The following is a 22833-nucleotide window of genomic DNA, read 5'->3' as shown; positions in this document are numbered from 1 at the left end:
GCGCCCTTCCTCCGGAAGGCCCCGTTCCAAGGTGGTCCTCGCTGCGACGTATCCAAGCAGCCGGCTGCAGCGATCCAGGCGCCGCGACCTGCGCTCCAGGTTAGAGAGCCGGAGGGCTGCGCCGTGCGGAACCCGCCCCGGCCCGCCCCTCTCCTCCCCCTGCCCGGGAGGCGATTGGTTGAGACGCCCTTCCCGTTGCTATGACATTACGCGAAGGCTGCCAGTGGCTCCTCCCCGCGCCTCCTTTCCCGCTGGGAGGGAGGCGGGCTGGCTGCGTCTCCATGGCGACGTCGGACGCGGCGGTGAGGGCGGCTGGTACCCACCTGCTAGAGACGCTGCAGCGGGGATCGAAGCTGGGACGAGATCATGTCGGACCTGGGCTCCGAGGAGTTGGAGGAGGAGGGAGAGAATGATATCGGGGTGAGATGCGGGTCAGGCGGGGCTTCCGGGAGAGCGCGTGGGCGGGAGAACCTCGGGAGGTCGGGTGCGCAGAGTGGGGAGGCGTTGGGACCGGAGAGCTGAGCCACGGCCCCCCGGAGGTCCAGGGACTAGGACCACGCCGGCCACGCCGGGCGCTGCGTCCGGGAAGTTGACGGTGAAAGGTGAAACGTTGTGACGTCTGGTTACCGCATCCCTCCTAGCCCTCCCCCCACTCCCCTCCCTCCCTCCATTAAAGGCGAAGATTTCCAGATGGAAGGCTTTGGACGTTTTGTCCTCTTATGTGTTAACCCCCAAAGAGGCATTCTGCTTGGATGATCGGATCATCCCAAGCTGCCACACTGTCCTTGAATAGGTCATTTCTGTAACTGAGCTTTGCTCCCCCGGGAGTAAGATGAATAGGCGAAAGCTACTTCTTGGCAGCCTCCAAGAAATGCTGAGGAGGCCCTGGGCTCAGAGGGGTCCTGAAGATATTACTGTATAGGTCTGTACTCACACGAGCTTTTTTCAGTTTCCACTGAACTGACCCAGGTCGTTGGGATTATTCCCTAGTTTAGGCAGCAGAGCAGAGGTAAGGGATGCACGCCCAGTGGTGTAGCTTGGGCTCTTTGTGGGCATATTTGTACTTCCCAGAGAGCAGCAGCTTCCCAAGTGAGAGGGTGACCATGGCTGGCTGACAGGTTGGGAAACTTTGCTGCTGTGTATGTGCACAGTACCAAGTTGAGATAGTTTCAGAATTAACTGAAAAATCTAGCACCTATGTTGTGATGCTGTCGGTGCCTGCTCAGACCTTTTTGCTAGCTCTGGGCCCCCACCTCTCAGCTTCTGCCTGATTTGCTGCTCAAGACTAGCATCTCTATGCACTAGAATCACCTGGCCAGTATGGAGAGCCCGAAGTGCCTGGGATTTACATGCTCCCCAGGAAAGCCAGTAAATTGGTGTAAAAAGCAGAATAAACTCTGCAGTGTAATTATGCTCCAGAGTCCCCTGTATAATTAGGATGATTCTGGGATGTCACTTCAAATTGCAGCCTTGCTTAGCTGTCTCCTCTTTCATATCTACTTCCTACCCGCTTTACTGGTTTCTCCCAGGAGAGTACTTCTTGAAAAAAAAAAATCACTTGTTCAGGGCCTGCTTCTGGGTGGACCCAACCTACAATACCTGCCCAGCAAGCTTTCTAGTTTCTCTCTTCATATGGCCCTACTGATTTGTAATGCTTTAAGTGTCTGTATTTTTCAGGTTCAGATCATGTTTGGGATCATTTTAAAGGATTTCTCTCTAATTCAGCCACCCCAACTGCTCAGTATTGAGCATATTGAAGACCTCTTTTACAGAAGGAGGGGCCTTTTGTACATTTTGATTTAGACTAACCAAGAAACAAATCTGTAAGGTCACAAATCTTTACCTTATATTCCAGGAAAGAATTTCTGGGCCAAACCATATTAGAAGAGCACAATAATTGCACAGATGTTTGTTTCTGAAATCCTCTATGTATTGTGTATGTACTTGTGTTGTAATAAGTCTAGACAGATCCAATTCCATGTTTTTTTATTTTAATTCTTTATTTAAGGTATACAGCATGATATTCTGGGAAACCCAGGTTAAATTATCTCAATTTCTTTTGCCCAGGAATACGAGGGGGATCGGAATGAGGCAGGTGAACGGCATGGACACGGGAAAGCGAGACTACCCAATGGGGACACATATGAAGGGACCTATGAATTCGGTAAAAGACATGGCCAGGTCAGAATCAATGACTTGACTGGGTGGCTTTCTCTATTTAATACTCTATTAGCAAATGTTAAATTTAGGAATGATATGAATTAAATAATCAATGTGTTTCAGGGGATCTACAAATTTAAAAATGGTGCTCGATACATCGGAGAATATGTTAAAAATAAAAAGCATGGTCAAGGCACTTTTATATATCCAGATGGATCGAGATTTGAAGGTAAAATGTTATCACAAGCAGATTTCTGTGCTGCAGAAGTTTTTCTTTTTTTGTGTGTGATTGAACTTGTTTGTGGATACAAGAAAGCTTAAAGTTCTCAAGATTAGTCAGTCATTGAACAAACACAGATTGTGTTCCTATGTTCACAGGGTTGACACAGAAATCAGAAAGCCTTGTCGTTAATTAACTAACTAATCAATTAGTCTATAGTGGGAAATATGACCATCCCTGTGACCAGCACATCCCCTCCTGTGAGCCTGTGCAGTTACTGGGAGCAAATGTAAGAGATGCTGACAGGTGAGCATGGATCTCGGGGGCATTATTTGGACCCATGGCTTCAGACGCTGTGTAGATTCATGTCCCTGAAGTTGTCTTTGCTCTTTTCCGTTTCTGACCACCCCCTCTCCTGATGGACACATTGTTTCTTTAGACCTGGTGGTTCCTTCGGTGAGGGCTTTTGGTCTGGAAGCATTCTGCTTTATGAAGCTGGATTTTCCTATCTCTGCTGCATTCCTTCCATAACAATGTTATGTTTCAGGAAGGTTCTTGTTCCCTTATTTCCAAGAACCTCACTGCTGCCCCATGTACCATGGTCACCTGGCGTGACTACAATACTAGCCTAATCCCAAACCTGGGAAGAGAGGCAGATAGGGAGTGGGTTGTGAACCTTCGGAAACTGTATGCAACATCTGTGTTATAGGCATTATTTCCCCCTGGGAAGAAGTTATCTAGTTTTTGTTAGATTTCCAAAAAGATCTGTGACCCCCAACCCTGAACTCTTGTGACAATAAGTGTGGCTTTGCATGGGTGACTTCATCTCTCCTTGCCTCAGCTTTCTCATCTGCAGTATGAGGAGTAAATGGATTAATTCATATGAAACACTTAGAGCCATGCCCGGATTCATGGCAAGAGTTAAGTAAACATCCATGGCTAGGACCATTATGTACCACATATCACTAAGTGTCACTTCCTAATGAGGATGACATATTGTTAAAGTGCAAGCTGTGGTTACTTGCCTTACTCCTAGATAAAATGAGAACCGGTAGTAGTAGATGTCAAAGAATTAGGGAAAGGGGATTCTGTCTGATTCTGAGACCAGGATGGAGAGTGTGAATGCCGTCCCTGTTAGAGATGGAATTTGTTTTGTTTTGTTTCATAAATCTTAGAAGTCTTGCTCCAGAAGAAGCACCATCTACTTTTTGAATCAACTTTAAAGAATTCAATTTGGGGCTTGATTTAATAATTTTCAAATCCTTATGAGCCTAATCTCATTGTTATCACTTTTGATTTTAGAGTAGATGTTGATACAATTTGAACAGCATATATGTAAGAAAAGATACTCAGAATAAGGGACTTAAAGAATTTTGAATATGAAGGTTAACTACAGGGAAAACTTTTTCTCTTCTCCCATCTCTGACACCAAATGTGTAGATTTTCCGTACCAAGCAATCCAGTAGCCTGTGGATACTACCTGGGTTTCCAACGATTCGACTCAATTCTGACACTTACTACCCAGAGTTAGTGCTCCCCTGTTAGAAGAATAAATTTAGGCAAATTAAATTTAGCAAAGTTTAATTGAGCAAGAAAAGAAAAAATATATATAAAAGAACATTTCTTGAATTGGGCAGTCCCTGGAGTTGAAACAGATTCAGGGGAACTCTGCAGAAGCCGCATGGTCAGGTGAGATTTACAGACAGAAAGGGTAGGAAAGGTACAGGAAAAGGAACACAGAAGGTGACTGCCTGTGATTGGCTGAGAGTCAGCTACCATCACAGAAGCACACTTCTAAGTCAGGTTTTCAATTTGCTTAAGTACTGAGTTAGATTGTGGTTTGTGAGCAAAAGCTCAGGTATGGAAGTATGGAGGCTTTCTCAGGCCAAAATTTTTTGTTTGATTTAACACCCAACAGGTTGAGGGCTCAGTCCCACAAGACTGCCCCCACTTCAGATGTCAACCCACAAGTACTGGGTTCCAGGTTACTCACACTTCTGTCTGACTTGGCTGCAAATCAGGGGTTCCTACAACTCCCTTCTCAGGTTTGATCATTTGCTATAATGGCTCACAGAACTCAGGGAAACACTTCACTTATGTTTACCAGTTTATTATAAAAGATATTATAAAGAATACAGATGAATATCCAGATAAAGAAGTACGTAGGGCAAGGTCCAGAAGGTTCTGGAGCACAGGAGTTGGGGTGCACTGTCCTCCTGGCACGTGATGCATTTACTAACCCATAAACTCATCAAAGCTCCTGTTCAAGAGTTTTATAGACTTAAATCTCCACCCCCGTCCCCCTTCACTTCCCTTTCCTTCTGTGAGGTTGGTGGGTGGGGCTGAATGTTCCAACCCTCTAACCTAACTCTAGCCCTAACCCTAACCTCTGGTGACCATCCTCCTCTTGAGGATATCTAGGGGCCCTGCCCTAAGTCACCTTGTTAGCAGAAACTCAGGTGTGATCAAAAGAGACTCATTCTGCATAACAAAAGACACTCCTATAACTCAGGAAATTTCAAAGGTTTTAGTAGCTCTGTGCCTGGAACCTTGAATAAAGACCAAATATTTTTCATAATATACCACACCAACATATAAAACTCATTTGGAAACATTTGGGATTTTTTGTTTCTCCATATGGTCTTGTATCTTAAAGGGTGCAGGTTTCTTCTCTGACTAAAGCTTAAATAAGAGTCTTATTTCACTAGGGCAGCAATAGAAATGAAGGTCAAAAGTTACAATATTAATTTTAGCTCAGTGAGTCAATATTCTTCCAATCACAGAGTAAGTTAATGCATGGCTGAATAATTCATAACAGCCTATTTTAGCTGACTGTCATCACAAGGGGCCAGAATGGTTTTGTGTAAGGCAGCGTGTCTGTTTTTATGCCAGTACCATGTTGTTTTGGTTATTATAGCTTTGTAGTATAATTTGAAGTCAGGTAGTATAGTGTCTCTGGCTTTATTTTTTTTGCTCAGGATTGCTTTGCCTATTCTTTTGTTGTCTTTTGTTGTTCCATATGAATGTTAGGATTGTTTTTTCTATTTCTGTGAGCAATGTTATTGGTATTTTGGTGGGGATTGCATTGAATCTGTAGATCACTTCAGATAGTATGGACATTTTCCCAATATTAATTCTTCCAATGCAAGAGCATGGAATGTCTTTACATCTTTTTGTGCCCTCTTTAATTTCTTTCAACAGTGATATGTAGTTCTCCTTGAAGAGATCTCTTACCTCCTTGATTAAATTTATTCCTAGGTATTTTATTTTTTTGGTGACTATTGTAAATGGGCTAGCTTTCTTTATTTCTTTTTCTGCTAGTTCATTATGGGAGTATTAAAATCCTACTGATTTTTATGCGTTGATTTTGTATCTTGCCACTTTATTGAAATCATTTATCAACTCTGAGAGTTTTTTTTTTTTTTTGTAGAGTCTTTAGGCTTTTATATACATAGGATCATGTCATCTGAAAACAGGGAGAATATGACTTCATCTTTTCCAATCTGGATGCCCTTTAATTCTTTTTCTTGCCTGATTGCTCTGGCTAGTACTTCTAATATTATGTTAAGTAGCAGTGGTGCGAGTAGGAATCTTTGTCTTATTCCTGTTCTTAAGGAAAAAACTGAAAGTTTTTCATTCAGGATGATATTGGTGGTAGGTTTGTCATATATGGCTTTTATTGTTTTGAGATACTTTGTTCTATACCTAATTTGCTGAGAGTCTTTATCATGAAGGGATATTGAATTTTGTCAGATGCTTTTACTGTATCTATTGAGATAATCATATAAATTTTGTCCTTGATTTTGTTGATTTGGTATATCACATTTATTTACTTGCATGTGTTGCACCATCCTTACTTCCCTGAAGTGAATCCCACTCAATCACAGTATATAATTTTTTAGATGTGTTGCTGTATTATGATTGCTAATATTTTGTTGAGGATGTTTGCATCTATGTTGGTCAGAGATATTGGCCTGTTGCTTTCTTTTTTTGTTGTATCTTTGTCTGATTTTAGTATCAGAGTGATGCTGACCTCATAGAATGAGTTCAGGAGAGTGGCCTATGTTTTAAGTTTTTGGAACAGTTTGAAGAGAATTGGTATTAATTCCTCTTTAAAGGTTTGGTAGAATTCAGAGTAAAGCCATCCAGTCCAGGGCATTTCTTTGTTGGGAGACTGCTGATTACTGCTTCAATCTCATTGCTTGTTATTGGTCTGTTCAGGTTTTCTGTTTCTTCTTGGTTCAGTCTTGGTAGTTTGTATATGTCCAGAAATTTGTTCATGTCCTCCACGTTTTCAAATGTATTGATGTGTAGTTGTTTATAATAGTCTCTAATGATTCGTTGTATTTCTGTGGTATCGGTTGTAATGTCTTCTTTTCCATTTCTGATTTTTGTTATTTGGGTCTTTTCTCTTCTTGTTTTTTTTTTTTTTTTTTTTTTTTTTTTGGTTAATCTGGCTAATAGCTTGTCTATTTTGTTTATCTTCTCAAAAACACAACTTTTTATTTCATCCATCTTTTCTATCAGTTTTTGGAACTCTGTTTCATTTAGTTCTGCTCTGATCTTATTTCTTTCTTTCTACTACTTTTGGGATTGGATTGTTCTTGTTTTTCTAGTTCTTTCAGGCATAATGTTAGGTCGTTTATTTGCAGTCTTTCTATTCTTTTGATGTAAGCATTTATTGCAATAAACTTCCCTCTTAAAACTGCTTTTGCAGTATCCCACAGGTTTTGGTATGATGTGTCTTTATTTTCATTAGTTTCAAGAAATTTTTTGAATTCCTGTTTAGCTTCTTCTTGTATTCATAGGTCATTCAAGAGCCTGTTGTTTAATTTCCATGGATTTGTAAAGTTTCCAGAGTTTTACTTGTTACTGATTTCCAGTTTTAATCTGTTGTGGTCTGAAAATATACTTGAGGTAATTTTGATTTTTAAAAATTTGCTGAGACTTGACTTGTGACCTAACATGTGGTCTGTTCTGGAGTATGTTCCATGTAGTGATGAGAAGAACGTATATTCTGTAATTGTTGGATGAAAGTCTCTTTTATCCATTATAAAAATAGCTACTTCTGCTCATTTTTGGTTTCCATTTGCATGGTATATCTTTTTCCATCCCTTCATTATTAGTTTGTGTGTATCTTTACAAGTGAGGTGAGTCTCTTTAAGACAGCATATAGTTGGGTCTAGCCTTTTAATCCAATCAGTCAATCTATGTCTTTTGAGTGGGGAGTTTAATCCATTTACATTTAAGGTTGTTATTGAAAGGTATTGTCTTACTCCTAGCATTTTATCACTTTCTGTTTAGATGTTTTAAATAAGTTTTTTTCCTTTCTTCCCCCTTTATTATTTGTCTTCAACATTTGTTGGTTTTTTGAGGTGGTAAGATTTAGTTTCTTTCTCTTTCACATTTTTGTTTTACTAGTGGGTTTTGTTCTTTCTTGTGTATTCATGATAGTGATTATTGTTTTTCAGATTCCAGTTGCAGGACTCCCTGGAGAGTTTCTTGCAGCACTGGTCATGTGGTGGTGAACTCTTGCAGTTTTGTTTGCCTGGAAAATATACTATTTCTCCCTCATTTTTGAAGGATAGCCTTGCTGGGTATAGTATTCTTGGCTGGCAATTTTTTTCTTTTAGTGTTTTGAATATATCATCCCATTATCTCTTGGCCTGTAGAGTTTCAGTTGAAAAGCCTGCTGTTAGTCTGATGGGGGCTCTCTTATAAGTGATTTGATGCTTTTCTCTTGCTGCTTTTAGAATTCTCTCTTTGTCTTTGCCCTTTGCCAGTTTGACTATAATGTGTCTCAGAGAGGATCTTTTTGGGTGAAATCTGTTTGGGGATCTTTGAGTTTTCTGAATCTGAAGGTCTGTGTCTCTCCCTATACCAGGGAAGTTTTCTATTATTATTTCATTGAATAGGTTTTCAATGCATTTTCTTTTCTCTTCACCTTTTGGAACACTCGTGATTTGGATGTTCATGAACTTAAGGTTGTCTGCTAGCTCTCTTAGATTTTCTTCATTTTTAAAAATTCTTTTTTTCTTTTTTTGTCCGCCTACGTTATTTTGAAAAGATCATCTTCAAGATCTGAAGTTCTTTCTTCTGCTGTCTCTAACCTGATGTTTAAGCTCTTGGCTGTGTTTTTTATTTCACTGAATGAATCCTTCAATTCCAGGAGATCTGCTACATTCTTTTTAAAAGTATTAATCTCTTTGTACATTTCCTCCTTCATATCCTGGCTATTTTTTCTCATTTCATTGTGTTGTCTTCTCTTATTTCTTTGAGTTTTCTTAAGATTGTTGCTTGGAATTCCTTTTCAGTCATTTCAAGGGTTTCCTGCTTTATGGGGCCTGGTACTTGAGAATAACTGTATTCCTTTTGTGGTGTCATATTTTCCTGTTTATTTGTATTTCTAGTATCTCTGTATTGATGTCTAGTCATCTGGTATAGCAGTTGCTTCATCTGTTTCTCTGGAGTGGACTTAGAGGAGAAAGACTTTCTCCTCTTTTTCCGGGCTCTGCTGGTGACTCTACTTGTGTCACTGTGGTTGAGTATGTAGCAGACTGCCTGTAGGGTGGTCCTGACTGCTATTGTGGTAGTGAGCCATCTTGCAGTGGCAGTAGCTGTGGTGGACCCCCTGTGTGGAAGGGGTGTTTGTGGCAGACTCCTGCCTTGTGTTTGGGCAGGGGCCAGGTTGCCTGGGGTTTCTCCCTGGGTTCCAGGTTGCAGATCACTTTAATTGATGACACTAGTTTGCTGTTGCCCTTATTGTAGAGATATGTTATGAATTTTATGATGTCTTGACCAGTTTCAGTATTTCCCATCAAGTCTATGAGAAATGAGCACAAACTTGCCTGGCAGTGGGTAGGCAAGGACACCCAGGTGTGGGAAGACTCCAGGCAGAGACATGGGCCAGCCAAGATGCAGCATCCAGCTAGTGGGCAACCATGGGCAGCCATGGGAAGCTGTCTGGGGTGGTGCATTGTAGCCACAGTGCTAGGTGGGAAATAGAGTGAAAGGCTGGCAAGTGGCCGAGCATAGACTATCAAGCCCTGAAGTTGTTGCTGGATCACTAAGCACTGACAATGTAAATGGGGTGTGGGGTTAGGATCACTGGTAATGGGATCAGATAAACCTTGGTTTAAATCCTCACTGAGCCCCTGGCCAATGTGGAAAATCTGTTTGTCAGTACATGCAGGTGATGGTGGCCACCTGCACATACCTCATCCTGCCTGAAGCCAGTGAAACCCTGCCTCAACCCTCCCTTGGCCAGCCAAAATGGCTCACCACTGCATGCCATGCAGTGCAAGAGGAAGCAGGATCACACATGTTGTCAGAGTCCTTCCTGTGGCCTCGGAAGGAGGCACGTGAGCATGGGGCCCTGAAGCTGTAGCTCCTTTTGCTTCATGGCAAACCCACCTCTGCCATTGCTGATAGTCTGAAGACAATGTAAAGGGCATCGTTCCCTTCTGCTCACCCAGGCTTCTTTCTGTGTCATTCCTTCTAGGGGAGTGGGTGGATAACCAGAGGCATGGCCATGGTGTGTACTACTACGTCAACAATGACACCTACACTGGAGAGTGGTTTGCTCACCAAAGGTAATAAGAACATGATGATGTCTTTAGATTGCTCACTCTTGCTGAGAAACAGAATCGTGACAAAAGCCCACTTACCAAGTCTGACAGGTAGTTCAAATCTTTCCATGGCTTTAAGGCAAGCTCCTGGATGATGTGTTACTAAGCAAGTGCACACTCACGTCATGACTGATGTCTTCCCCTCAGAGGGGGCGGGACACTAGAGTCCTTTGCCAAAGGGCCCCAAGGTGTGGAGGGTACAGAAGAATCAGCTGGGGGACTGAGCAACAGCTCCTAGTAGCTGTGCCTCTTCCTGGGGAAACCAGCTGATGCACTGGAAGCCTGCCTCTGTCCAGCAGGTAATGCCTGTTCTCTATGCATCTGTTAATGTCCCATGCATGGGGCACACCGAGCATGAGACATCTTTTGAATGGACACATATATAGAAGCCAAGTTGTTTGTGAGCCTGCATCAATCTAAGCCACCCCCAGTTTCAATGTTTGTGTATAAACCTGGAAGGTTTTCCTCTATGCTGGAACAAAATGCAATGTGCCCCCTGTCTTAACCAGGCATGGGCAAGGCACCTATTTCTATGCAGAGACGGGCAGTAAGTACGTCGGGACCTGGGTGAACGGACAGCAGGAGGGTGCAGCTGAGCTCATTCACCTGAACCACAGGTACCAGGGCAAATTCTTGAACAAAAATGTAAGTCAATGGGAAGTGGCATTTGTCAATGAAATATGCAAAAACCCTGTATTAATCCATTTTGTGTTGCTATAACAGAATACCTGAGACTGGGTAATTTATAAAGAACAGAGGTTTATTTGGCTCACAATTCTGGGAGAGCTGCATCTGGCACTGGCCTCAGGCTGCTTATACTCATGGTGGAAAGCAGCAGGCAGCAGCGGGTACAAGCGGATCACATGGCGAGAGGAAGCAAGAGAGAGAGAGAGAGGGGAGGTGCCAGGGTCTTTTAAACAACCAGCTGTCCTGGGAACTAATAGAGTGAGAATTCACTCACTACTCCTCCAGCCTTTAGGGAGAGCATTAATCCATACATGAGGGATCTGCCCCATGACTCAAAAAGCTCCCAACACTGCACATTGGGGAGCAGATTTCCACATGCATTTTGGGTGACAACATTCAGACTCTATCAACCCCCCTCCCCCAGCCTATGAAAATGTGTGAATGGAAAGTACTAAAAACTCAGGGAGACCCTCCCATCCTCTTCAAATGTGGGGAACAGGACAGCTGTGCCTCTCCCTGAGCCTCTCTGTACCTGTTTCTCTGCATCTCAGTAGAGATGCCATCGTCTTTCAGCAGTGGTCTGTTGCATTGCTGTAACACAAGGGGGCATCTGAACTTCCCATTGTACCTGTTCCTTCTCATTGGCAAATCGGACACAAAATATTTGTTTCTTGCACTTCTACGTGAAGTGTTTGGAATCTGTTTCCTGGGAGGGCAGTGCTGGTGTTCCCTCCTCAGCCCAGGTCTGGAGGCTCCATTTCCCAGTTCCCATTTCCCAGCACTCACATGGATCATTTCCGTTTGGAGGACTCTTGCATTCGTGGTAGCTCTGGTCGGGAGCTGAGCAGAAACCTTCTCCACAGTGGGAATCTGCTGAGCAAATGAATGGTGTTAGAAGTGGACATGGGGAACATTAAACTGGCTTAGCAACACCTCCTCAGACTCTCTTAAAACTCTGTTTTCATTTATATATGAGGGGTCTTCAAAAAGTTCACGGAAGGATTTGTATTATCTTTTTTCCTCACCACTATGCAAACAAGGAGGTATCGTCTTTTAATTTGATTTTCCACAAACTTTTTAAGGAACCTCTTATAATTTATGCCCTAACTGCAGATTTTACTTTTATTATTTGTCAAAACAGCACATTCTCCTCAAATCTCTACATTGTTTATGTAATTCCCAGCAAAATTCCCATGGGTGTTTTTGGAATGGGAGGTATGTAGGGGCGAAGAGATCTTGACAAAGATTAATCTGGAAGGATCGATAAGCTTGAACAACCCAGACCAGTTTGGAAAATAAGAGTAAAAATGGAGGTTTTGTTCTGCTAGTCAGTAAGCAACTTTAAAGTTATTTAAAGCAACTTTAAATAACACATGAGTACATTCTGATTGCAAAACATTCAGACACTGGCACCTTGCCCCTCCCTGCTTTCCAGCCCTCCCTCCTCTCCCTACTTCTCCCTTGAGCATGTGCCTTCTGCACCATTTCTGTGCCTCATGTACATACACACTTATACATACAGAATTATAGTTTTGGGGTTTTAACTGCATAGGTAGGGTTGCCCTATATCAGGACACAAAAATATACACAAAGATACATCTTTTATCATTTTGCATGCTTGCGAGTATTTATGTAGGTTAGATAATGGAATTGCTGGACTTACTGAACCTATAAGAACTGACATTTTAAATCATGACCTGCACTGCCAGTTGTCCTAAAAAGCTGTGCCAATTTATACTCTTCCCAACAGAATATGACAGTCACTTTATCACATATTCTCACCAACACTGGGTATTGTTAGTCTTTAACTTATTTTTTTTTTAAATCTGATGGGTAAACAAACACTGTTGTCTCATTGTTTTAATGTGTTTCCCTGATTACTAGTGAGGTCAAGTACCTTGTCACACTTTTGTTGCTGGTTTGTGTTTCATCCTCAAAATTGCCTGTTCAAGTCCTTGTTGACAAGTTATCAAAACATACTACAAAGTTTCAATAGTTAAAACAGTGTGATACTGGTATAGAGATACATAGACCAGTGAAGGAGATTAGAAAGTCTAGAGACAGATCCATGTGGTAAAATAATGTAACACTTGATACGGATGTCATTTCAAATTAATAAAGAAATAATGGTAAAGAGTCAAGAAATGGTGCTGGGACAACTTGATAACCATTTGGGAGAAAAATAAAATTAGAGTTGTCCTTCAGCATGTAGATGAAGGTACTTTCTAGAAGAAATAAAGATTTAAATGTAACCAAGAAAATCACATATAGAAAACAATATAGGTGAATACTTATTAACTTTGAAATGAGGAAAGAGAACTTTCTAAACAGAAACATAAAGGAAAAACTAATAGATTTAGCTTTTAAATTTAGCTTTTAAAAAGATTTAGCTCTTAAAGATTAGAAAACACTATAAAGAACATTTAACAGATTAATGATAATGGGGTTAGGAAATTTGCAACATTTGTCAACTTACGTCAATGTGATTTAAATGGCCGAAAATCTTGAAAAAGAGTTTAACCTTACTAATAAAATATGTAAATTAAATGATGAAATCCCATTTTTTAAATATAAAAAAATATGTAAAAGTATAACAAAATGTTAGTGCCCAGAAAAACAAGGGTTTGACGATATGGGGACTCGTAACTAGTGATGTGGGAATGAAAATTATTAGAGCTTTATTATAGTTAAAAAAACATAGAGGCTTTTGTCCAGAAATTCTGATAATTTACCCTAAGGAAGATATCAGGGTTTCATAAAGTTTTAACTCAGAATATGTTTCCTATAACATTCTTTGTCAAAGGAAAATATCAGCATACCAAATATCAACAGTAGCCAATGATTAAAATAGATTATAATTCAGGGATGAAATAAAGTATCAGGTTGATTACTGGTGTTTTGGAAGAATATCTGTAAATATGGGATATAGTTCATGCCATATTTCTAAGTAAAAATAGAGTATAAGTTAGTATTTGTAATTATGATCAAATTTTTATATTATAACCCCCCCATGTACTAGAAACAAAATTTGCAAAGAATACATCAAAATGTTAGTAGTGGTTCTATCTCTAGCTAGCTTATCTGTGGGTGTTGACTTATTAAAGTTTTTTTTGTAACAAACACATCACTTCTATAAAGAAGTAAAATGTGGCTAAACTTTGAAAAATTAAGCAAAACAGGACATATACTTTGCAATTCCATTAGCCATTACTTCATAAAAGCATTCTCTAATCTGTATGGACTTTACCCAATTATATGATTTTGGGGTCGGTTATATGCTGACAACATTTATGACGCATTTTGTGTTTTCTGTTGGGTGTTGACACTTAAGAGTGAAGTGCCTTTTGGCTTCCCTTTGCTTATAGCCTGTTGGCCCTGGAAAGTATGTGTTTGACATTGGATGTGAGCAGCATGGTGAATATCGCTTAACCGACATGGTAAGTTGCAGAGTTGCAGAACATACATCATTTTCTATGTTCGCAGCAAAGGAGCTGCTCCACGATATTGATCCTACAAGATTAGAGGTGATTTGCCTAAAACATGATGACAACTCTTGGGAACTTTCACATTTTCCTCTTCCTCCTTTATTTGCGTGCATTAGTATACAACTAAATTGCTGGAAGTAAACAACATCGTTTCACAGTTATTGTGGAAGTCTAGACCTAGTTTTTATCAACAGAGACAAGCTAATCCTGAGTCAGAGAGTTCTGGACACTATTAGGTCCTAGAGATGACAAGTGAAATCTATAACTAGTGTCATCACAATTTGTCCAATGACTGTCAGCATGTCAGGTGTGTGATGTGCACCTCTTAAAGCCTCATTGGTTAATAATTTTCTTTTTCTTTCCAATATTTAACATTAGTATTAATACTAAATCAATATTTTCTCATTAATATTAAAATTAGCCAGCTACCCCAGATATTAGGGTACTTCAAAAAGTTCGTGGAAAGATCTATATTATCTTTCAATTCTATTTTTACACAAACTTTTTGAAGTACCTTGTACGTGTGTGTGTTGGGGGGAAGGATGTCTGTCTTTGTATTCTTGTCATCACTAATGTCTGACTCATGCCTATAGATAATTGGCAATTTAGTAAAATTTCCTGGTCTTGGCACTGGTTTTGAGGCTTTCAACTCACTTATTTACCTGATGTCATCCTCTTCGTAAGAAGTTTTGAACTTTAATGAGGACCCTGGCCTGGCAAAAAAGTGTCAGATGGTACTTTTATTTTCTTTTTGGTCTCTGAAGTTCCTTAGGTACGTTTTCCTAACAAGTTAAAAATAAATCATAAGCCAGCCTTCTCATACCTACACATTTTCTTTTCCGAAGAAAGCCAGAGAACCCCATTGTCTGGGTCCGCCACCAAACGCATTCTCATTCAGCCTCAGCTGAGGCCTCTCTCTTCTTGATTTGCTTTTTGTTGCTGTAGCTCTTGTCAGTCCTCTCACATTATCCTGAGGGGCTACTTTAATGCGACCCTTCTCCACTACCTTTGGGTCAGCTGCGAGATGCAGGAAAGCTGCCCTTGGTCACCAGAGATAGAAGTCATATTGTGGGAAAGTTGTGAAGGTGGAATGAGATGAAATTCAACGAGGGCTGCCCAGCACCTGCTCAGCAGCCACCTATCCGCCGCATCTCTACTGAATGCTTCATCCTCCACCTCCAGCAGGCTCTGGCCTTGAATCCTAAGGCTAACCTCATTACCAGATTTTCTATTCAGTGCTCTCCAGATATTTTCTTAAACCTGACTTTCTCATTTCTCTCCCTACAGTCTCTCAGATTCTAAAATCGAAAGGAATCTTTGAATCTTTCCCCCTTAACTTCCCACAGCCAATGGACTCTCAGACCATGTGGTTCTACAGCTAAGTGCATTTATGTTTGTGTGTGTAACCACCTGCACACACAGTCAGAATTTTGAAAAGCTATTGGCTGTGTTGTTCTGTTGTGATGGTGACATGTTTATTGCCTTTGCTGGGTTTCTCCGTGGGACTGGACACCTCTCACATGTCTCTCAAAGGAATCTTTTGGCAAAATTGATTATACTGCCACCACTGGTAATAAATCTAGCCTTTATAAAAAAAGGCTTACTGGTGACTGAGCAATTATTTTAATTTGGGTAGTGATAAAAACAAAGCCCATCTTATTAAGTGTTTTGCAGTTTTAGACTCTCCCAGCAAAAGTTAGTAGAAGTCAGTATTTCAGGATAATGAGAAAGAACCTCAGTAACGTCTAAGGTAGAAAACGTTGATCTGTTCTATTCCCAAACATTTGGAATACCAAGTCTAGCAATTCCTTGACTTGAGACTAGAGTGTTCATGTTCATGCACCTCGATGTCGTTATGTGATGTTCTGTTTGTCCTTTTGTCTTTTGTGTATGGTTTCTTTCACTTAGCATAATGTCTTCAAAGTTCATCAGTGTTGTAGCATGTGTTGGAATTGCCTTTTAATGGCTGAATAATAATCCATTGTATGGACGTACTACATTTTGCTTATCTGTTTATCTGTTGTTGATGGACACTTGGGTAGCTTCTACCTTTAGCTGTTATGAGTAATGCTTCAATGCACATTGGTGTGCAAGCATCTGTTTTAGTCTCTGTTTTCAATTATTTTGGATTTAACTTTTTAAGGAGCTGCCAAATGTTTTCTATGGTAGCTGCATCATCTTACAGTCCCACCAACAATGTAAGAGGGTTTCACCACTTGGTTTTGTAAATAAAGTTTTATTGGAACACAGCCACGCTGATTCATCTAAGTGTTGTCTATGCTGTTTTCATACTACAGTGGCAGAATTAGTAGTTGGCACACATATGTGGCCAGCCAAGCCTTAAATAGTTGACAGAAAAGTTTGCTGACCACTGTGCTAGAGCAATGTTTTTCATAGTGCGTGCTAACAGGACCTAAAATCAATTTAGTAGTTTGTGAGCAACATTTCAAAAAATAAAATGGAATAGAATAGAAAATCTCAAGTGAATTTTGGTAGTAGAGACATACGTGGACCTTGTTTCATGTTTGTATGTGTTTTGTGGGCTCTGGGCCACCGTGTAAGCTGCATCTCCTCTGTGGGCTGCAGTGTTTGGACCTGCTGCTCCAGGCACCACCTTTGGGCCACCTGGGGCTCGTTCAATACAGATTTGTCAACATTTCCTGTGTGGCCCTCTTGGGGAGAAAGGTGATGTTCTTTTAAGTTTTATTCCACTTTATTGTTAACTACATTATGAAAAAAGACAATAAGAGATCCCTGTGTTTGAGTGGTCCTTTCTGAATAATATTAATTCTTTTTTCTTTTACATGAAATAATATGCCTTAGGCTGGGTTCCTCGGTGTATTAGTTTCCTTGGGCTGCTGTAGTAAGTACCACAAAGTAGGGGCTTAAACAACAGCTATTTACTGTCTCACAGTTCTGGTGGCCGGAAGTCCAAAATCAAGGTGTCAGCAGGTCTGGTTCCATCCGAGGCTGTGTGGGAGGATCTGCCGCAGGCCTCTCTCCTTGGTTTGCAGACGGCCATCTTCTCCCTGTCTTCACATCTTCTTCCCTCCATGCCTGTCTGTCTCTGTGTCCAAATTTCTTTTTATTTTTTATAAAGACACCAGTCATATTTGATTAGGGCCCTCCCTGATGGCTTCATTTTAACTTGATTATCTTTGTAAAGACCCTGTTTCCAAATAAGGTCACATTCGGAGGTAGTGGAGCTTAAAACTCCAACATCTTTTTTTAGAGGGGTGGAGGACAGAATTCAACCCACAGCATGGAGGAAACAGACCCCAAGACCCTGAGATATGCATGTGAGGTTTTTGGGGAGTCCCTTGGGATCAGTTGCTGTAAGGCAGTGAGGGAAACAGGACTGGGCAGAAGTGGAAGTTGTACTGTGATGTGACCCCATGGGGAGGTCTGAAACTAGGACGGCCCTTCAAAGTTTTCTGAACAGAGGCAAGGTCCTTTGACCCCTGCATGGACCAGGCAGTGGGTGTAGGCTGCCCACGGATGGATGGGATGTGAAACCTGGAGCTATGCAGTGCCCCTTGGTGGGGGAAGTTCCTTGGGACAGAGGAGCCCAGTTCTGAGCAATCAGCTGCCGGCACTCCCAGCAGCTGGAGGGATGCCCATCAAGCCTGGCAGAAAACCTGCTCCTGGAGGCCTCTCAGAGTGTGGTCCTGGACCCAAGAAGTAGACCAGTGTGCTTGGCAGAATCAACATACATTGGCTGCTCACCAGTGTAGGAATTATACATTCTTATGAAATGTTCCACGTTTAGAAATAATGAACTCTCATTCTGCTTTCATTGGATTTTATTTTTCACCATAATCCTTGACTCAAGACTAGAGCATTCATGTTCATGCACCTCGATGTCATTACATGAACATCTTAGGAACTTCTTAGGCCTTTTCTTGTACCGATACTATTTTTATTGTTTGTATAAATAACCTTAGAGCTAGAAAGTCTGGCTGAGCAACTGGAAAGCCCATTTGGCCTTGTCCACTCTGTAACTGTTGGGGACAGCTGGGCTGTGCTGAGTCTGAAGGCCTTTCGTGGCCCCCACTGGAAAGCGCAGGTGTGGCCCTGCTCTGTGGTCACCTCTCATCCAGCTCTTTCAGATCCCTTCCAGCCCTCATGTGCACTACAGATAGTTGGCAGTTGAACAGTGTTATAAAAAGGCTCAAACACAATTCGAAACCAGTCCTTTCCTCTCTCACTTTTAATATTCCAGACCAAGATTACACAAATGTTGGTAAATTTACAGATTTCCTCTTGAAATAGGAAAGAGAAGAGGAAGAGGAGGAGGAGACGTTAGCAGCTGTCATTCCAAAATGGAAAGCTATCAAAATCACAGAATTGGCTCTGTGGACACCGACCCTCCGTGAGGAGCCGCCACGTATGGAGGAGGCCGTCGAGGAAGAAGCACCAGGTGCTGAGGGTATGGAGCGCCTCCTGGTGGTCGCAGCTGTGGACATCCCATGTCCACACCCTGGGAAACAGATACAGAGCCGGCACTCTCTTCCCTATGGAGACTAAGGGTCATCAGCTTTACCAAATTGTCATCCACTCAGCTCAAAAACCCCAGAGGACAGAGGGTTTCTCTTTCTCACATTTGTCAAAAACGCTTAGGAATTAAAGTTATCAGACCAACTGCACTCATCCCTGAACCATTTTATGCAGCAGGGCCTGGGCTGGAGCTGGGTGGAGGGTCCCCTAGAGAAAAAGCGAGGTGCGGCTGTCGGGAGGAGGAAAGGGGTGCTGACAGCCCAGGGATGGCTACCCGCCGTGCAGGTCTTCAGTCTCCCTCATTCTGCCGCCCACAGTGTCTTTGTCCTTTTGTGTTTCAGGTGTGGGAGAGCCCGTGGAGGATGTTCAGACTCTGATGGACGTTTCCGAGGAAGACACGGATTTGATGAGACCTGGAGATGAAGATGCAGACGCCATCCAGGAGGACCACTGGGACGAGTTCCGCTATGACATGGCCCTGGGTGAGGACAGGTCCCTTACACAGCATGGATAGCGAGAGTGAAGCCCAGGCCCCATACATGGGATTGGCGGTGGGATTCTCCTTACTGCCACAAGGACATCCTTGGGCCAGGCCCCAGGGACTAAGGGGAGGTTTCAGAAATGCCACTGTGAGCTCTGCCAAGGTGCTGCTGCAAGCCCAATGGCCGCAGGGAAGGGCCTGGTAGGATGCAGGGAGTCCATTAGAACTGGAACATGGCTCACTTTATCACTGCTATTTCCATGGCTGAGCCACAGGTGCACGGTTAAGGGTTAACAGTGTTGGTAACTAGCTCTTTTTAAGTGGGCTTGGATGTGCGATTAATCTAGAAGCTTCCACCTCTGCCAGGTCATAGGGCACGGATTCGACTCCAAGTCTGACTGAGGCTTAGGTTTCTGAAGTCTCTAAAAATCTTTTCCCAAGTGCTTGTGCGCACTACCAGGAAGCTCAGAGAGGATTCTCTTCTCGTAGCCCAGTTTCTTATGTCTGATTCAAAGTGGATATCTTGTTTGTATGGGAAAGGGCGGTCTGGGAGCAGTCTGGGCACAGGCAGCCACCTGCTCCTGCCTGGCTCCGGGCTGAGGTTGCTGGGCCTGGGGCCCCATTCAGTTTAGTTTGTTTCTGTTGTCAGTTAAGAGGAAATATATTTCCCATTCGTTTGAAAATAATACCTGGAATAATTAGATCATGTAAAATTGTTTTCTATTTCAATGCTCTAGACACACATGATTAGACTTTGATTAGCAGTAATGGACCAGCAGTACCTAAGTACTATAATGACGAACCATAGAAGCAGTGTCTGGCTGTGTGGAGTTGTGACTGAGGTGGGGTCAGGTGGAAGCCCGGCTCTGCGGGTTAGCAGCTGCGTGCCGGCTCATCTGCCCTGCTTCCCCCATTTGCGTGAGGTGCAGAGCAGTGTTCCCTCGCAGGTACAATGCCCACAGGGTTGTGTGAGGGCTGAGTGGCTGATTTAGAACTGCGCCTGGTGGTGCTCCACAGAGATGGGTCCTCAGCAACTGCTGGGACTGCCAGGTGTAGACTCTGGGCTTGGCAGGGGTGTGGGATGGAGAGGGAGGGCACTCATCCTCCAGAGCCGGGCAGGCCACGCTGACAGGAGAGGGGATGGCTCACCCAGGGCAGGACCAGGAAACACTTCCAGGAGGGGGTAGCTCCAGGTGAGTTGAGTGGGCCGAGAGGTGGCAAGGGACAGGTGAGACCAGGAAGGAAATTCCTGACAGAGAGCAGAGTCTGACAGCCAGGAGAGGGTGGGGCGTGGGGGGCCAGTACCTTCCCTTGGCCCTTTCTTGACATCACGTGGCCCTGAGTGTGGTGGGGTGGGGGCACCAAGGGACCTGCAGGGAGTGCCTCATCAGGTTTGCCCTTCGTACTCCTCTGGGGCTGGTGGGGTGTAGAGCCCTGGCTGGGGCTGGGCAAGGCAGGAGGCTGGGGTCGCTCAGGAGGTGGGACTTCCCCCACCCAGAAGCTGGTAGGGGAGAGAAGGGAAGAGGCAGAGAAGAGGGTGAGGAATTCCTAGAACTGGGCTAGGAGAGACTGGACGAGCTGGTAGCGCCCACTACGAGCTGGCGTCTGAGACAGTGACTTGTGGATCAGCCCTGGACAAAAGGACGCCACCCGAACTCAGTGGTTTCGGCCCCCAGGGGACATTTGGCAATGTCTGGAGACTTGGGGGCCAGTAAGGGAGATGCTACTGGCATCTTCCTGGGTAGAGGCCGGGGGTGCTGCTAAATGCTCCAACACACAGGGCAGCCCCACAACAAAGTCTTACTCAGTCTAAAATGTCCATAGTGCCTCAAATGAAAAATGGACTAAAAAAAACTGGGCTTGGTAGGCAAAACACTTTATCAAAATAATAAAAATTCAAGATCTATTTATCATGATTCCCACATTACATCTGAGATTTTGCCCTACTGATTTCTTCTTTAACATGGCCAACAGCAAGTCATAGAGTTTACTGAACAATAAGTAGTGATTCTAAATTTCATGAAACATTTAAATATAGCACCTTATAAGAACGTGACAAATTCCTGCTTTTCTTTTAATTAATATAAGAACCAAACAGTTACATGTTTTATCCACAAAGATGGTTGCTTTGGACAGTGCATGCAGGCATAAGATAATTAATATTAAATGAATATTCCTTTCTTAGCATTTACTTTGAGTGTGTCTTTTGCTTATTTTATTACTGGTGCCAAAGGAAAAACTGTAAAAATCTGTATAAAATGACATTCCGTTTTTGCCTAAGTGCTTGGCAATTATAATATTCTTTTATTGCAAAAGGTCTGTTAGTGAAGAAAGAATTTTAAAGTAGAAATATGAAATATTCTTATGTTTCAAATATAAAATATGCTTGTGTTTTAAAGTAAATATGAAACACACTTATGTTTCTCTTTTCTTCTCAGGAAATGTTAGTTTTGAGGAAGAAGAGACCAGACAATCGGATGTGCCAGAGTAACGCAGAGCGAGGGGCGAGAAGGGGAAGCCATGTCATGGAGCGCTCTGCCGGGCGGGCAGCTCACGAGAATCGGTCATTCATCTTTCTCTCTCAGTCATTCCTCATGTCAGTTTACGATTGCAAATAAATCTGTTCACGATCCTGTTTCTGAAATAGCCTCTGCTTCAAGTTCTTTAAACCACAGGTTACCAGGTTGTAGAGTTTTCTCCTGAGAACAAGAAAGCTGTGACTGCAGAAGACGGCTAATGGGAGTAGAATTCCAGCCAAGCCAGAAGGACAGTCACAGTCAGCCCGCCACATTGGTGGGGTCCGAGGGGCTGACTGGGGACCAGTCTCCTTGGATTTTGGTACCCTGGGTGGTGGGAGGGTCCTGGAACCAATCCCCTGGGGATACGAGGGATGACTGTATATACTAAAACTTCTCTCTCAAATTTCCCTTGAGAAAGCTAGGAAAACACCTAGAAAGGGATTATGTGTGCAACTCTCACAAAACGCAATATAATAAATACAAGTGTACTTCAAAGAGTTCATGGAAAGAGTTGTGTTATGTTTTAATTCTACTTTTCTATGAACTTTTTGAAATATCCTCAGACACTGCAGGCTCAGGTAGGAACCACCAGTGGCTGTTGGAGGCTGGGGCCCGCACTGTTCCACACCTTCACCTTCTCAGTGGGGATCTTGGGGATCCCTGATGGGGGTCCCTGCAGGTGGCTGAGGGGCAGGGCCGCCCACCAGACTTGTTCTGCACGTGTCTCTGGTTTCTTCGTAGGCTGGAGGCAAGCCTAGACCATGTTCAACTTCTTGAGTATTGGCTCACGTGGGGCCCCTTTGTCTCCTGGCACCAGTGCAGCCTCTGTTGTTCCTGGGGGTAAAGCCACGACCTCCAGGAGGAGCCCCCACTTTTCACCTCACACTGCTGCACCTTGCCGTCCTCCTCTTCCCCTGCATTACAGATGGACGGCCAGTGTCTTCAGTTAACCCCGAATGACCTTGAGGGTTGGTCTGTCTGATCCAAGGTCATGCATAGCATCTGGTGGTTAGAAGAACTTAAACACGAGCCTCTTTGAGGACAAAACATTAAGAATACAATATCGGGGCCTCTTTAAGAAGAAGCATACAGCATTATGAATATAAAATTATGCAAAAGCAAATATTAAGAATAAGAGAATAAATTTCAATAAAAT

The 22833-nt window shown here is 42.8% G+C and overlaps 1 protein-coding gene across 2 annotated transcripts; it reads left to right on the top strand.

The window, feature by feature from the left end:
- The first annotated feature begins 366 nt into the window (after positions 1 to 366).
- On the top strand, positions 367 to 21649 carry RSPH1 (radial spoke head component 1). Of its 2 annotated transcripts, XM_063079833.1 has the most exons (9): positions 367 to 420; positions 2068 to 2181; positions 2284 to 2389; positions 9882 to 9972; positions 10518 to 10653; positions 14061 to 14132; positions 18453 to 18609; positions 19019 to 19159; positions 21597 to 21649. In XM_063079833.1, the coding sequence occupies exons 1-9, from the start codon at positions 367 to 369 to the stop codon at positions 21647 to 21649; spliced, it is 924 nt and encodes a 307-aa protein (XP_062935903.1). The 2 variants fall into 2 exon arrangements, with proteins under 2 accessions (XP_062935903.1, XP_062935913.1); XM_063079843.1 differs by lacking the exon at positions 2068 to 2181.
- The last annotated feature ends 1184 nt before the right edge of the window (positions 21650 to 22833 follow it).

The sequence above is a fragment of the Cynocephalus volans genome, chromosome 1, assembly GCF_027409185.1.
Source record: "Cynocephalus volans isolate mCynVol1 chromosome 1, mCynVol1.pri, whole genome shotgun sequence".
Classification (NCBI taxonomy): Eukaryota; Metazoa; Chordata; class Mammalia; order Dermoptera; family Cynocephalidae; genus Cynocephalus; species Cynocephalus volans.
The sequence above is the reverse complement of the archived record's forward strand: the minus strand, read 5'-3'. Positions and strand labels throughout refer to the sequence as shown.

Excerpts from the sequence above, each read along its gene's own strand:
- RSPH1 (XM_063079833.1), top strand. The coding sequence starts at position 367 with ATGTCGGACCTGGGCTCCGAGGAGTTGGAGGAGGAGGGAGAGAATGAT. Across the intron at positions 2,182-2,283 it reads TCGGTAAAAGACATGGCCAG|GGGATCTACAAATTTAAAAA; the intron begins GTCAGAATCAAT and ends AATGTGTTTCAG. Across the intron at positions 10,654-14,060 it reads GCAAATTCTTGAACAAAAAT|CCTGTTGGCCCTGGAAAGTA; the intron begins GTAAGTCAATGG and ends CTTTGCTTATAG.